The sequence below is a fragment of the Pipistrellus hanaki genome, assembly GCF_964339955.1.
Source record: "Pipistrellus hanaki genome assembly, chromosome: X".
Taxonomy (NCBI): Eukaryota; Metazoa; Chordata; class Mammalia; order Chiroptera; family Vespertilionidae; genus Pipistrellus; species Pipistrellus hanaki.
In genome coordinates, this window is record NC_140524.1 from 99779183 (window position 1) to 99795893 (window position 16711).

The 16711-nt window shown below is 46.2% G+C and overlaps 1 protein-coding gene across 1 annotated transcript; it reads left to right on the top strand.

Annotated features, from left to right (window-relative positions):
- The first annotated feature begins 22 nt into the window (after nt 1-22).
- On the top strand, nt 23-14581 carry TRAPPC2 (trafficking protein particle complex subunit 2). Its single transcript, XM_084869926.1, has 5 exons — nt 23-125; nt 8042-8153; nt 11000-11143; nt 11490-11576; nt 13486-14581. The coding sequence occupies exons 2-5, from the start codon at nt 8061-8063 to the stop codon at nt 13582-13584; spliced, it is 423 nt and encodes a 140-aa protein (XP_084726052.1). The 5' UTR covers nt 23-125; nt 8042-8060; the 3' UTR covers nt 13585-14581.
- The last annotated feature ends 2130 nt before the right edge of the window (nt 14582-16711 follow it).

Genomic DNA, 16711 nt, shown 5'->3' on the forward strand with positions numbered 1-16711 from the left:
TATCGCGAGAGCGTAGCCTCGGAGTCGCGCGAGGACTGCCCGGCTTCCTTACTGAAGCTTCGGAGCGCGGGTCTCCGGCGGGAGCTCAGTGGATACTTTCTTACGAAGTCCGCGTCTAGACGCAGGTAGGGGATAAAGCGAGGATCCGGGGCGGGCGCTCCGGGGGACATCCGGGCCCCGCGCGATCTGGGTGTTAACCCTGTCTCTCCGTCTAGTTGCGGCCTGGGGCGCCGGACCCAACCCGGTTACCCCCGGCCGGCTGGTCCCATCGCAGCCCAGGCTTTGCACCCGGCGAGCTCCGCCAGCTCGGGGCTTTGCCTTCTACTAGGTTACTCAGTAATCCAGGGCTTCGTCACCGCGGCACGGTTGCCCTTTGGGGCCCGAAAAGTATTTGTAAGGGTGCTGTCTTGTGCACCGCGGGGTGGTTAGCAGCATCCCTGGCCTCTCTGCCCACAATGGCAGCTCCTCCGCATCAGTTCTGACCATCCTGAAGGTCTCAGGCATTGCCAGATGGCCTCGGGGAGGCCAAAGTCACTGGTTGAAAATCAATGAGCTAAATTTTGATTTTGCATGCTGTGAGAAAGGAAGGTGGACTAAGATGTGCTGTAGACTTTAGAGTTTAGAAAAAAAACAAAAAGAGTGGAAGATGGAAGCCCCAGAGACATCTCTGTGCAAAAAATGTGACTTCACCTGGGCTTTGATGGGTATGATTTGTATGGTGGCAAGAAGAATAACTACCTGGCACTGGCATAGACAACTGCCCTCCGCCCACCACCACCCATGACAGCGGATAATTAATCACAGCAATCTTTCCCGCTGACCGCATTTAAGTCTCAGAATCTCAGCACCAGTTCCTGGCAGGCACTACCAGTGATTGGAGCTGGCTCAGGAAAGGAAAGCCAGTTGCCAATCCTAGTCAGCTCCCTTTTCCATTTGACAGCATACCTCTCTACAGATGAGATCGTGCTTGGACACTGCTCCCCCTCCCAAAAAAAATAGTATTTTTCCCTTCCTCAGTTTAAACATCCTCAGTTCCTTCAGTAGCTTTTGTCCCCAGCATTCCCTAGCCTAGATCCCCCCTACCCCCCACACACACACACAGTTATTGATTCATTTAAAATGCAATTCCCAGAACTGAGTACTTCCCCAGAGATGATATTATTTGTGAAGAGGACATTGTCTTCTCTCAGTGCAGCTTGGAATTGCATTAGCTTTTTGTGACCCCCGTTTCAGACTGCTGCCTCTTACTGAGTTTGCGATAAATGAAAGTGGCTTCTTCTAGATGCACTGCTCTTAAGCTAGGTTTCCTCAGCCCGTTGTACAGTTCATTTTTTCAAGCCCGAGTACGGGACTTTATGTTGCTTCCTATTAAATTCTGCTTTGTTTATTTCACACCTAGTTCTCTTAGCTGTGGAGATATTTTTGAATTTGGACTTTGGCCTTCTAATACGTTCGTTGCCCTTAACATGTCATCTTTGAATGTGAGAACTTGGTTTCATCTCACAATTATTGTTCGAATGTTGAGCTGGACGAGGTTAAGGCCAACTTCAAAGGTCTGCCGGAGACCCGTTGCTGTGTACTGACTGGGAGCACTTTAACATTCTAGTCAGCTATGAGTTGTGACCCTTAGTCAGCATATAAGGAGAGTTCTGGGCCCTGGCACTGTTATAGCTCTGGGGATAGAGCTAAAAGAGTTGTTTTAGGTGTATACCAAACTATTACCAGACCGTGTTATCATCCAACCTAAAGGCCTAGTTGTTTTTAGGTGTATGCCAAACTATTTCCCAAAATGATTTACTGCCTCCTGATTTCCCTTCCAAAACATAAAATTTAAGCTTGGCATGACTTGTTCTCAGTATAACCAGGAGTACATGAATGAATAATAGCCTACTCTAGGGGTGTCGAACTCAATCAGAGAAGGGGCCAAAATCTAAAATCCAGCCTAAATCGCGGGCCGAATGGTTTACTGAACAGTCATAAACTGACAATGTCATAAACTGACAGCGGAGTGCAGTGATGACAGCGCGGTGTGGGCCACATTGCAAGGCCTGGCGGGCTGGATTTGGCCCGCGGGCCTTGTGTTTGACACATGTGGCCTACTCTTTCTGTGTTGGGATCCACATTAAATAATGTACAATAAAATCTAGTATAGTGTCTAACCAAAGGCAGCCATTTAATACATATTTCTACTTTGAAAGTACCCACTTATAGATTAGGAGATAAGCCTTTTTGTTTTTGAAAATAGGAATAACACTTACCTATGTCTGATGGTATGGCTCTTTCCTATTCCTGTGACTTCTCAAATGTCCCTGATCACTAGATATATAATCACATTTGTTAATCCAAGATATGTAGTTTGCTGAGAACTGGATACTTGTCTATGGCCACACCACCCTGAACGCGCCTGATCTCAGAAGCTAAGCAGGGTCGGGCCTGGTTAGTACTTGGATGGGAGAACTGGATACTTGTATTTATTGAAATGTCTAGAGTGTTTAATATTCCCATCTGGAGGTTCGTAGCGTACCTAACCTTGATTCTCCCACACTTGCTGTTGGAAAACCATTCTTTTTGAGAAAATTGAAGTTCAGCAGATCTGCATCCTCTGTACTTTGTATGCCAGTTGCTTGAAGCAGTTGACCTCTCTCCCCTGCTTTTTCCTGGTTGTAGCTTAAAAGGCTTTGTTTTTCTTAACGCAGTCCACACATTTCTGCTCATGTGGGCTTTTGCTTTTCTGATGCTAGCCTCAAGGTTTCTGGTCCCGGGTCCCATTTCTGCGTTCATTACTACCCTGTTTCCCCGAAAATAAGACAGTGTCTTATATTAATTTTTGATCCCAAAGATGCGCTAGGTCTTATTTTCAGGGGATGTCTTATTTTTCCATGAAGAAGAATATGGTACGCATTTATTGTTAAATGAAAATAAAGGAAATTTATTACCTGTATACGGTACGGTAGTACGGTAGTTGTCAACACAAACCAGACAAACTGTGAATCCTACAGTATCAAGAATTTACTCATTTATTCAATGACAATTATGTCATCATCTTCTGGAACATCATCATAACAATCCAATTCCTGAATTTCCTGGTGAATTTCTTGTCACTCCATTTCTTTCAGAATCAGTGGACCAAATCTCTCATGTTTAGCCTAGGGGGGCCTTATTTTCGGGGGATGCCTTATATTTCACTCAGAAGGAACCCTTAAGTAGGTCTTATTTTCGGAGGATGTCTTATTTTTGGGGAAACACGGTAGTTGGTGCCCACTTCTTATGTTATGTACATGCCCCCTTTGAGTGTACATAAGGTAAGGAGCACCACCTTGATTTCCTCAGCTGTCTCTCCCAAAAGCAGCTCCTCACCCTAGCGATCACAGGCTGGGCTGCTGCTGTCCTCCACCAGGTGCAGTCCTGCCTCCCCTACCTTCAGGCACAGGCCCTGCCCCTTGTCCTGAGGATTGCTTTAGGGAAGGATGTACACAGCTTCTCACAAACGTGCTGTTAATTAATGGCCTGAACACAGGCTCCTCTCTCAGGCCTCTGAGGCTCCCCTTCCTCCCCACCCCACAGGCCTCAGCTGGGCTAGTTAACCCCGCCCTGCCCCCCCCCCCTCCAGCACACCCGCTCCCCTATTCTTAGGGTCATCTCACACCGTAAACTAGGGGTGTCGAACTCAATCAGAGAAGGGGCCAAAATCTAAAATCCAGCCTAAATCGCGGGCCGAATGGTTTACTGAACAGTCATAAACTGACAATGTCATAAACTGACAGCGGAGTGCAGTGATGACAGCGCGGTGTGGGCCACATTGCAAGGCCTGGCGGGCTGGATTTGGCCCGCGGGCCTTGTGTTTGACACATGTGCCGTAAACTATAGCCCCCCCCGCCCTCGCCTCGCAGCTCCATCCTGCAAACACTGAGTGCTTATCACATACTAGGCTCGGTGTCTGGGATTCAGGCTGGAAAAACACAGTCCCTGTTCTTTTCCACGCTCTCTCCCCATATTGCCCTAAGTAGCTCCATCTTGACGCACCATTGCCCCAGACCCGTGGTCGGCAAACTCATTCGTCCACAGAGCCAAATATCAGCAGCACAATGGTTGAAATTTCTTTGGAGAGCCACATTTTTTAAACTTAAACTTCTTCTTTTTTTTTTAATATATATATTTTATTGATTTTTGTACAGAGAGGAAGGGAGAGAGATAGAGAGTTAGAAACATCAATGAGAGAGAGTCATTGATCAGCTGCCTCTTGCACACCCCCTACTGGGGATATGCCCGCAACCAAGGTACATGCCCTTGACCGGAATCGAACCCGGGTCCCCTCAGTCCCCAAGCCAACGCTCTATCCATTGAGCCAAACCAGTCCCGGCTAAACGTAAACTTCTTCTAACGCCACTTCAAAACAGACTTGCCCAGGCCGCAGTATTTTGTGGAAGAGCCACACTCAAGGGGCCCAAGAGCCGCATGTGGCTCGCGAGCCGCAGTTTGCCGACCACGGCCCCAGATGAACCTTTCCAACAATGCTTTGCTACCCAGGTGCCGTGGTAAATGAACTCCCTCTGTCCCAGCTCTCTTTACAGAATGCACTTTTACCGTTTTGCTGACGCTTCCTTGAATATTTCCTTTTTTCTCTGCCATGTGTGTTAGTTTCCCACTGCTGCCCTAACAAACAAACTCCCACAGATCCAGTGGCTGGAAACAACACAAACACATTACATCACAGCTCTCGGCATAGAAGACGGACAGGGGTCTCGCTGGGCTGCAATCCAGGTGCCAGGATACTGCATTTCCTTCCGGAGGCTCTTGGGGAGACTGTCCCTCTGTCCTTCCCAGCTTCTGGATGCCACCCTATTCTGTGACTGGCGACCTCTTCCTCCGTCTGAAGCCGGGCCTGTAGTCACGTGTCCCCCTGCCTTCCTCTCGTGCCTCCTCCCTTTTATAGCCCCTTGTGCCCGCAGTGGGCCCACCTGGGCAGTCAGGATCCTCTCCTAGCTTAAGGTCACCTGCTGAGCAACCCAGTTCCATCTGGAGCCTGATTTCCCCTTTCCCTGTAAATCACATGTGTCAAACACAAGGCCCGCGGGCCAAATCCAGCCCGCCAGGCCTTGCAATGTGGCCCACACCGCGCTGTCATCACTGCACTCCGCTGTCAGTTTATGACATTGTCAGTTTATGACTGTTCAGTAAACCATTCGGCCCGCGATTTAGGCTGGATTTTAGATTTTGGCCCCTTCTCTGATTGAGTTCGACACCCCTACTGTAAATGAGCATTCATTCACCGGTTCCCAAAATTAGGGTGTGGCCACATGGGGGGGGGTGTTGGAGGGCTATTCTGGCTACCACTCCATGCTCAGAATTGACAGGTTTTCATCCCTCTTCCTTCCCTCATTTTTCTCGGTGAATAGCATCCCATCCTGATACTCTGCTTGATCGCCTCAGCCAAGCATTTGGAGACAGCCTCAGTTCTCCCATTGAGCCCATTGCCAAGTTCTGTGTAGCTCCCTCCCCCACTGCCCGAGGCCTAGGCTCCCTGGCACAGGCTCGAAGGGCCCCTATTTCAGGTGGTGGCAAAGCTGGGCAGGCACACACAATGCACACAGACACGGCTGTTGCTTTATTTGTATTGTTTGTGTTCCACATTGGAGTTTAAGTCTTACTTCATGGGTGCAGGGAAGGTGAAACAGATCCTGGAATTAAAAAAAAAAAAAAAAGTTTGCAATCATTAATCTAGAGCACATGTGTCAAACACAAGGCCCGCGGGCCAAATCCAGCCCGCCAGGCCTTGCAATGTGGCCCGCACCGCGCTGTCATCACTGCACTCCGCTGTCAGTTTATGACATTGTCAGTTTATGACTGTTCAGTAAGCCATTCGGCCCGAGATTTAGGCTGGATTTTAGATTTTGGCCCCTTCTCTGATTGAGTTCGACACCCCTATTCTAGAGCAATGGTCGGCAAACTCATCAGTCAAGAGCCAAAGATCAACAGGACAACGACTGAAATTTCTTTGGAGAGCCACATTTTTTAAACTTAAACTTCTTCTAACGCCTCTTCTTCAGAATAGACTCGCCCAGGCCGTGGTATTTTGTGGAAGAGCCGCACTCAAGGGGCCCAAGAGCCGCATGTGGCTTGCCAGCCGCAGTTTGCGGACCGTGGGCCTAGAGCTACCCTGGCCCAATACAGTAGCCATGAACCACATGTCACTGTTTAATCAATTAAAATTAAATAAAATTTCAAATTCAGTTCTGCAGACACAAACCACATTTCAAATGCTCCTTAGTCTCCAGTGGCTACTGCATCACACAGCGCAGGCACAGAACATGTCCATTCTCCAGAAAGTTCCATATATAGGACAGCACAGAGTTCTAGAGTCTCCCCTTTGCCCACTCCCCCAGCAGAGCAAGGCCTCTGACAGTAAATGACTGTAGACATTCCCTTCCTGAGGCTGTGGTTGTATGGCTTCTTTTCCTTCCCGTTCACGCACCGTTCAGTTTTTCCTTGTCGTGACTGGACAGTTAGTCCCCTTCCCCAGGTGTTGGTAAAATCGAATTCTCCGCAGCCCAAGTTCTGCTCAGCTGTGCAGTTGGTGAGACAGCCTTTCTGCAGTATTTCCTTCCGTTTCCTTTTTGTTTATCCTCACTGGGTACTTAACACTCTGCTCCTCTCCCACTCATGGGTTTCCATATGGGAGGGAAGTATTCTGCAGGTGGTTATCTTCCTTTTAGGTATACTAGTAGCCCTGCGCACGAATTGTGCACAAGTAGCTTGCTGTTTGCCTCAGGGAGCCTCGGGGACCACAGCAGCTCATAGCTCTCTGACACCCACAGCTCACTGCCCTGTACTCCTGTAGCTCCACCCACTGTCCCGCCCTCCGGTAGCTCTCCAAGCTGGTAGCTCTGCCCCATGCTCCAGTGGCTCTCCACCCACTGCCCCGCCCTGCCCTGGTAGCCTGCTGCCTTGCTGCCCCACCCTCCTGCTGTTTGGTCTTTATGCAGCAGCATCAGGGTGTAAGGACCATTTGCATATTACCTCTTTACTGTATAGGATTGTCTTCTGCTGCTGCTGCTGCTTACATGTGCTTTGCGGGAGGTGTCTGCCTCCTTTGCTCTCTCTGCTGCTTAAATATTTGTGCTGAAGAAAGTAAGCCCTTCCCTTGGCAAACTGCAGCTAGGAAACCTACTCCAGCAAAAATGAATGATGCCATTGTGGACTTGGTTAAAATTTCAAGCTGCCATCCCTCTCCGCCTCCCTTTCTCTTGAGAATTCTGGCCAATTCTATTTTGCACAGCTTTTGTATCATTCCTGCTCAGTTTTACTATTTGGGCCTCCTTCTCATTTCCCCTAATACAGGGACCTTTTTTTTCTGTAAAGCACAGGTGATTTCTGTCATTGCTGAACTCTGCCATTGTCGGGCAGAAGCAGCCTTTGAGCAGCGTAAGACGGATGAGGCCAGATTTGGCCTGTGGGCTGTACCCCTGCCCCGAATAATATTTTAAATCCGACTTACTTCACCATGCCACGAGTCTCCTGTCTGCACTTTCTTCCACACATGGCCTTCCAGTTCCAAGGGTACATGTGCCAGCTGGAGCCTGGTTTCCTTTACAAAAAGCGTTGCATTTGTTAGGAAATACATTGTGGATTTCTTTGGCTTTTGTTGCATGTTTTGTTTTTGTTTTTTAAATATATCTTATTGATTGTTTACAGAGAGGAAGGGAGAGGAAGAGAGAGTTAGAAACATCGATGAGAGAGAAATATCGATCAGCCGCCTCCTGCACACTCCCCACCGGAGATGTGCCCGCAACCAAGGTACATGGCCCTTGACCAGAATCGAACCCGGGACCCTTCAGTCTGCAGGCTGATGCTCTATCCACTGAGCCACACCGGTTTTGGCTACATGTTCTGAGTGAATCAGCAGGAGTCCCTGTAAGGCTTGACGTATCCCGGGCTCTGGCCCACCTCGGTAGTACTCTCCCCAGGCCTGTACACTCCCAGGTACCCATTTTGGGTTGTCAGTATTGAGTACTAAAAATGCATCTTCTTTTCATTCCATTAGGAGCCATATATTGGAGACAATGTCTGGAAGCTTCTACTTCGTGATTGTCGGCCACCATGACAACCCAGTGTTTGAAATGGAGTTTCTGCCACCCGGAAAAGCAGAATCCAAAGTGCGTATGGAACCCTAACAGACCCCATGAGAACTGTCATGCTGTTGTAATGATAATGGTCAATGTGCTTTTTAGACCTGGAGATCTGGGCAGATGAGAAAACAATGAAACCAGGCTTACTCCGGAGTCCCATGGGCTGGCAGAAGCCAGGCAGGGAAGGTTCTATGAATTGCTTCACCCTTTATCGGCACACACTTAGTGTGTACTAGAAGGATGCACTGGGCCTCTTTTCCTGATCTTCCGTCCACTATGCCACCCAACTAGGAAAAGCCACTCCTTAGGCCCACAGAAACATGGTCCACCCATAGTAGGTCTGAAAACCAGTTGTTGAAATGCCCTGAAAGACCATTCTGCCCCAAGCAAGTCCCATTTTTCACCAGGATGTACATAGTAGGTCCATTTCCACCTGGGAGGGTTCCAAGGTACCCTTACTTGCATGTCTTCCTGCTGCCCAAGCCGATGGTGGTTTCCAGTGACCTCCTACCTTATCTCCTGGCTGTGCCACGTGCTCTCCTCCCAGTGACACACCCAGCTCTCTTATCAAGAATGGTTGTAGAAAGAGTCTTGAGAATAGCTGGGTCCCTTCCATCTTTCTGTACCAGTCCACCTTCCCCATTGCCTACAAGTGGTGCTGTGTCTCCCAGCTTCCAGAAAGAAGCTTTAGTGTTCTTTAGGACAGGAGTTGATTTTTCAAATTAATTGTAATGCATCATGTCCAGTCTAGTGCAGGATGCTTGTCAACTATTCAGATCTTACCACTAAAATATGATAGAGATGTAAGTAATTATCCTACCAGGTGTTGTTGCTACACTATTTTCCCACATCCCTATGAGCACACTGTTCATTAAAACTTTGGTTTGAGGCAGCTCTGTAGCAGTGGTTGCTTTAACAACACTGGTACTCAAATCTAGTTCCTGTGCACTCGGGGGCCTGGTGGTACATAAAACAGTGCATATAAAAGCCCTTCGTGCCGAAACCGGTTTGGCTCAGTGGATAGAGCATCGGCCTGCGGACTGAAAGGTCCCAGGTTCGATTCCAATCAAGGGCATGTACCTTGGTTGCGGGCACATCCCCAGTGGGAGGTGTGCAGGAGGCAGCTGATCGATGACTCATCAATGTTTCTACCTCTCTCCCTCTCTCTTCCTCTCTGTAAAAAATCAATTAAAAATATATTTTAAAAAAATAAAAAATAAAAAAAGCGCTTCGTCACAAGATGCTACCACTTACCTTCTGAAAGCATTTCTCTAGTTTTCTCCTAATCGCTCAAGATCAATCATCCCTGTAAAGTAACGGAAAAGGCTGCCATAAGCCAGACACGAAAGGCATCCCTTTCTCTAAGGATTACAGTACTAGTAGCTACAACATGGCAACGGGAGTGACGTAAACATGCTTTAGTGGTGCGAGCGATCCCAGGGTGGCTGACAGCCTTCCCCAGCCCAGTCCCAGGAGCAGCCTCCTCAGCAAAGGGTCTGTATCAGTTTCCCAGGGCCGCCATTACAGGGCACAAAGCCTGGGTGGCTCAATGGGAATGTTCAGTCTCCGTTCTGGAGGTCAGAAGTCCAAGTTCAAGGGTGGGGAGGGCCGTGCCCCCTCGGCAGGGAAGGTGCTGGGGAAGGATCTGTCCCAGCCTCTCTCCTGGTTCCTGGTCGTTCCTAGCCTGGTGGCAGCACAACTCCCGTCTCCACCTGGAGCTCTCCCTGGGGGTGTCTGTGTCCAGGGGTCCCCTTTTTCTATAAATACATCAGTCCCGTTGGAGCCCACTCTACTCCGGCATGAACTCATGTTAACTAGTTCTATCTGCAACAACCCTCTTTCCAAATAAGGCTGCATTCTAAGGTACCGGGGTGGGGACTGCAACACAGGAATGGGTGTGGGGCACAGTTCAACCCGGAACAGAGGTGTTCTTTGAGAATGCATTTGGGAAGTAAGCATTCCACAGGAGTAAGACCATTTCAGGCAGTGAACTCCCCCTCCGCATGATGGCGGGACATTCCCACCTGCTCCAGCCAAGCTCTTTCAGCCCATGAAAAGGACGCTCCCAGCGCTGACTGCTCACAAGGGTTAAGCATGGCCTCCTGCCACTCCCAGGCCCCCTGCATGTAAACTCCTTACACCTGAGTCATGCCAACATTTCAGGAGTGCCACCTCCCCGCCTGTCGTCACTGCTCACCAGGTGTCACTGCACAAGCCCCCTCACCACACTTTGAGGCCTGTGCCAATGTCACCTCTCTGTAGCTCTCCCTCACCGCCACCTTAGCGCCAGCTTGCCTATGTTGCTGTTCTTGATCCACAATCTCTTCGGTATTTTTTCCAAGGATGCATGCTTCTTGAAGGAAGATCTATTTGTTTTCCAACAGTATTTTTCCCATGTGCTTAAAAGGTTACAGAAACTGGTAACTTGCTGCTTGCAAAATCAAAATCATTTTAGTTTCTTGAACACATTTTAATATATTATAATTAATATATTATAATCGGCTATTTCTACTTATTGAGTTTTAGATACCAAATTTAAAAGTATCCCAGTTGCATGGCTCAGTGGTTGAGCGTCAACCTATGAACCATGAGGTCACGGTTTGATTCCCGGTCAGGGCTCATGCCCAGTGGCAGCCAATTGATGATTCTCTCTCATCATTGATGTTTCTCTCTCTCTCTCTCTCTCTCTCTCTCTCTCTCTCTCTCTCTCTCTTTCCTTTTCCCTTTTTCTCTGAAATCAATACAAATATATTTTTTTTAGATAAAGAAAGTGTCCCCCCTCAAGAAGAACTATGTATAGGATTATAGAGAGAAATGTTGGCTTTCTTGACGCTGTATGGAAATGTTAACCTGGTGCTCACACTGTCATCTAGGACGACCATCGTCATCTAAACCAGTTCATAGCTCATGCTGCCCTTGACCTGGTGGATGAGAATATGTGGCTGTCAAACAACATGTACTTGAAAACTGTGGACAAGTTCAATGAGTGGTTCGTCTCAGCATTTGTTACTGCGGGTCATATCCTTACCTTCTTAATAAAGACACCTAACTAAAGGTTGGGGTCACAAACTAGAACCGGGGACACACAGACGCCCGGATAAGTCGATGGACTTTAAAGGTCAGGTGAAAATTGCCATTTATGTAGCTACTTCTATTTTTTTTTTTTTCAGGGAAGAAATACATTTTGTTTAGCATCATTTTAAAACCAAGTCTTGTATATAAAACTTAGGTTTATCTGGGTCAAGGGTGGTTTGACTTTACTTTTTAACTTTAAAAGATTATGTTCTCTTTAAGATAAAAACTAAGCTAACTTTTAACTGACTGCTTTACATTTCTAAGAAAGATTACACCTTAATTATTTCACATATGAGATTTATTATGCTTCATGACGTAAGACAAGAAGATGGGATAAAGAACTTCTTTACTGATGTCTATGAACTATACATCAAGGTATGTATGTTCTAGAACTTCTTAAATCTGATAAACGGGATCCAAACCCTGGCAGGGAACTGGCCTTGTAGTAGTTTTCATTTGAGCAGCTCTCCCTCAGTCAGACTCTCCCCGGCAGTCCCTCCTCAGGCAAGTCTTCACCAGGTTAACCACTATTTAGGAAAAGAACTCATGGTTATTTTGTTGTTGTTGTTAATCCTAATCCAAAGATATTTTCCCATTGATTTTCTTTTATAGAGAGAGTGGAAGGGAGGGGAGAGACAGACACATCAATTGGTTGCCTCCCACACAAGTCCAACCAGGGCTGGGAATAGAGCCTGCAATCCAGTCACATGCCCTTGACCAGAATCGAACCCATGACCCTTCAGTCCATAGGCTGATGCTCTAACCACTGAGAAACACCGGCCAGAGCTTTTGGTTATTTTAAAATCTTCATTCTCCCCCCTTTGGTGCATATAGTTCATTTTACTAGGGAACCCTAAAGAGAGGGAAGGAAGTATTCTCCATAAGAGAAACTGCTTTATAATTTCAGTCTAAAATGCTTTCCATCTACTGTAGAAATAAGTTACAGTGCAGTGAATACCTATCATAAACCAGCAGGAAGTGATTTATATATCATCAACTATCACCCAGGGAGATTGGTGCCGCCCGCATTTCCTGATACATAATTGGAAAAAAATAAAATAGGACATCAGTAGTTAAACTGCAGTACTGAAAACAGTATTTCTTAATAATTTAAATATTCTGTATATGAACAGATTTTTGCATATTGCCACAGCAAACAATATTCCTAGTCAGCACTAGCAAGAATATCTAGTCCTTTTATAAAGGTAGACAAAGTAATTAAGGTGTAAAAATTGCTAACTCCTTTCCTCATTAGTGATTCCATTTGTCATTAATAATTTTCTCTGACGCCCTGGCCAGTTTGGCTCAGTGGATGGAGCATTGGCCTGCAGACTGGGGGGAGGGGAGGTCCCAGGTTCGATTCCGGTCGAGGGCATGTGCCTTGGTTGCAGTAGGGGATGTGCAGGAGGCAGCTGATCAATGTTTCTCATTGATGTTTCTGACTCTGTCCCTCTCTTTCCTCTCTGTAAAAAGTCAATAAAATATATTTAAAAAATAATATTTTCTGACCTGTTATAATACATTTGTTGCATTATCTGAGAAACTGGTCACTTAGCCTTGTGTTAAAGGAGAGTATTAAAATCTGATTATTAAAAAATTGCCACACAAGAATAATTTTTAGTCAGTGTGGTATAACTTTTTCTTAACTTAGAGACCCATGATATGGCCCATTTTTCATTTATATTTTATGTAAGTCTTACAGATTAATCCATATGTTCACAAGGAATGTAAGGAGATTAGTAATTCACACACGGTGACTCCTGAGTTAATGATGCTTACATAGGCAACACTTATCATACTGCCATCAGTTTCACCACAGGTCCTGCTCAAAACCAAAACACCAAGAAATGTCCTTATGGGGAAGTTACTATTTAACCATAGAGCATTTTTATGGAAACTTAAAAATGTGATCTTCTGACTCTTGTTTTGAATGTCTTTGATGATTTATTTTTTTAATTTTTTTTAATATATTTTATTTTTTACAGAGAGGGAGAGAGATAGAGAGGGAGAGAGAGAGAGAGCTAGAAACGTCGATGAGAGAGAAACATTGACCAGCTGCCTCTTGCACACCCCCACCGGGTATGTGACCACAACCAATGTACATGCCTTTGACCGGAATCGAACCCGGGACCTTTCAGTCCGTAGACCGATGCTCTACCGCTGAGCCAAACCGGTTTCGGCTCTTTGATGATTTAATTTAAAACTCAAAATAATTAATTTAGAGACCCATGATCTCTCAGCCTTTTTACTCTGACAAACTCACTAATGCTTTCTTCTTTCCTAGTTTGCAATGAATCCATTTTACGAACCCAATTCTCCTATTCGATCCAGTGCATTTGACAGGAAAGTTCAGTTTCTCGGGAAGAAACACCTCTTAAGCTAAACACAGAAAACTTTGGAAATAAACAGTGTCTCTGCAATGGAATATACTCAGGAATGTGGGCGTTGTAAGTTACTTGATTAAATAGCCTGGAAAAGTTGTTGTGTCAATTTATCTAAACTTAGTAAAATTCCTTATAGTTACAAATAGTGCATTCAGTTTCTTAGAATTATCAATAGATTAATATTTGCTTCTGAACAGTTATTTATAAGGATTTCTGTATCAACAGCCTTGAAATATCTTTGGAAATCTCAGAATAGGCTTTTGGCTTTCCTCATTCATATAGCTTGATCTTGATGTAACAATCCAGAACCAAATGTCATTGTCAAGATTTGGTAGTCAGATTTAAACCTAAAGCATCTGCATTGAGGAATAGAGTTGGTAGGACATACATGGGCTTCCCCATACATCTAGAGATGCTATAAGAATGTATAGGCACTGTGCATAGCCCGAAGCAAGAAGCTGAAGTGGGCAGCGTTTGCAGTGCCCAGTGCCACGTACCTGCCCACTGTCCGATCCGGGCCGGTGATCCTACTGTCATTCATTCCGAAATCCAGATCCATGTCTGCAAAGTGAGGAGTGGAGCCCAAAGTGCCAGTTTGTGTTCTTTTATTCCCTTTCCCTTAGTACACTAAGATTGAATGAACCTGTTGATAGCCTTGTTAATAAAAAGCTGGAAGACGATTTTAGGGTTGTAAACCCAGAAAAGCCTATATTATGTTAACGTGTGCCCTCCTGGCCTTTGAGGCTGTGCGCAGGAGGGGGCTGTTTTACTGTAAGGGGTGGGGTCCTTACTGTAAATGAGATGTCAATCGAAAAGCAAGTAATATAAAGGCACGTGTTCTGTGCTACTTGGGCGCATTTGAAGACTTTTGTTCCGTTCTGACTAACTTGAGCAAGTAATTTGAAGTGTGATTTTGTATGTGTGTGTGAAATTGCTACTATGATTTTTTTACCCTATTTATTTGAGTTACTAAATAAAGATGTTTGTCTAAGATTGTGGGAATTTCATATCGAATTTTCTAAGTGCTGCTCACCCTGCCACCAATACCATTTTCGTTTTATTTTGAAAGTCTGCAAACTAGTTTATCTATTAACCCATTTTACAGAACCGGGATGGTCTCAAGTTAGGGGCCAGAGCTTTGGGAGAAAACGATACTCAGCTAGAAATCTAGGAGGCATTTCAGCCATGCTCATCGGAGAGACCCAAACACGTATTGTTTTAAGTAGTTTGCTCTGCCCTCAATGACCAGGTAGCACAGAGGGCTGTGACACCAGGGGCCGGAGCAGCAGCAGGGAGTTCTAGGGTAGAGACCAGCGGGTCCTGGCCGGGCCACACCACAGCAGTGCCCTGCAGTCGGCCCTTTTCTCTGGTCCGGGAGGGAATGTGTAGCAAGAGCCCTGCATGAGTACCTTACTGTGATTAAGTACCAAGTTTCATGTAGGCCTGCATCTTTGAAGGCACTCTAAGGCAAGTCCAGTGCTGAGCACAGGAGCTGGTGGGGGGGCTGCATAGGAAAGCATGCTGCGCACACATGTGTGGGGGGAACGGGTATTGGACAGAACCAGGACTGGCGAGTTGGTCAAGCATAGGCCTGGTAGTAGGTGATGTTACTGAAGGTTCTGGAATACCAGAGCAATGGAGGAACATCAGTAGCACCCTGGGCATTTGCCGGGGCTCATGCTTCCCCACGGGCGTCAGGCTCCACTGAGCACAGGTGTTAAATGTGTAATCATTACTTCCAAAGAGATCCAAATAAAATGCACCAATCTGGTTTTGTCTTTTGTTTCCTGAAAGGCTGCACAGTTGCCCCACTGGCCACGAATGCAGAGACCACTGATCCGTGCTCTGCCCGATACACCCATGTTCTTTTTCTCGTCACAACAGTACCTCGCCATTGTGACTGGAGAAACGTCTCAGAACCCACGGGTCCATTTTCCTACTTCACACAGCTCTGTTCCACAAGCCACTGGTGTGTGAGAACTGGCATCAGGGTCATAGGACAGTGAAAGCTTACACAGTTCTTATAGAAACGCAAAGCAGGGTTTTCTTTAACTTCAACTAGGGAATTTTTCACCAGAGTGAAGGAGGTGATAAAACTGGAAGTAGCCCGTTGATGAGGTACCTTTCCATCTTCCACATAGCTTCCTGAAATGGTTCTCGTTGGTCAAAAGTACATTTGTCCATTCTCTGAGGTCACTAGCTGGTCTTTAACACTGAACTTGGTCTATACGTTCACAGTTCACAGACAGCGTGGAAACAGTCTCAGATGGCCCGAACGCTGAGTGGCAAACACAGCGCTGTAACAGGCCCCTCCCTGAACCAGTTCTGCTCGCTTTGGGGGCCCGCAGCTATTGCCACCACTCCCTTATCACCTGCTTTGATCCCCAACTCTTGTTTTTCCCATATTTTTCATCTTTATATAGGTAAGGCCAGCCCATTAAAGCGTCTTTTTTTCTTCTTCAAAAGAATCAGATTTTCAGCGACCTTTTGCCGCTGGTTCAAGAGCTTTTCCATCAGTTAGCTGTAGTTAACTGAAGGACAAAGCTATTTAGTCAGGTTTTGTTCTTAATCACACTCCAGTACCGTGTTTGGCATATTAGCCTTGTTCCCCAGATTCCCTTTAAGTCGTGGTGTGAAGGATTCCTCTCCTGTTCACATGAAGACCTGTTACTTTGATCATTTTAGCTCAACACTAGACCTCTAGAATGCCAACAAATTATATCCTTAAATATTTATCTGAAAATGCAGTATTTGAAAAGATGCTTAAAAGCTTAAAAATACACTAAGGTATTAAATCTGTACAAGTATCAAAATTACACATTTTGTAAATACCTATACACGTTATGGGCAAAATTGTTCCCCTACCCCCCAAATTCATGTCGAAGTCCTAGGCCCCACACACCCCCTCAGAATGTGGCTGTATTTGGAGATGGGGCCTTCAGAGAGGTGATTTAAGTTAAAATGAGCCTGTTTGGGTGGGCCTGATCCAATCTGGTGTCCTTAGAAGAGGAAGTTTGGATAGAGATGGGAGGGGGGTGGTGACAACATGGGGAAAGGTCATTGGCAAGCCATGGGGAGACCTCAGGAGGAACTAAACTCCCCACACCCTGACCTGGGACTCTAGCC

Excerpts from the sequence above, each read along its gene's own strand:
- TRAPPC2 (XM_084869926.1), top strand. The coding sequence starts at position 8,061 with ATGTCTGGAAGCTTCTACTTCGTGATTGTCGGCCACCATGACAACCCA. Across the intron at positions 11,144-11,489 it reads CAGCATTTGTTACTGCGGGT|CATATGAGATTTATTATGCT; the intron begins CATATCCTTACC and ends TTAATTATTTCA. Across the intron at positions 11,577-13,485 it reads TCTATGAACTATACATCAAG|TTTGCAATGAATCCATTTTA; the intron begins GTATGTATGTTC and ends CTTCTTTCCTAG.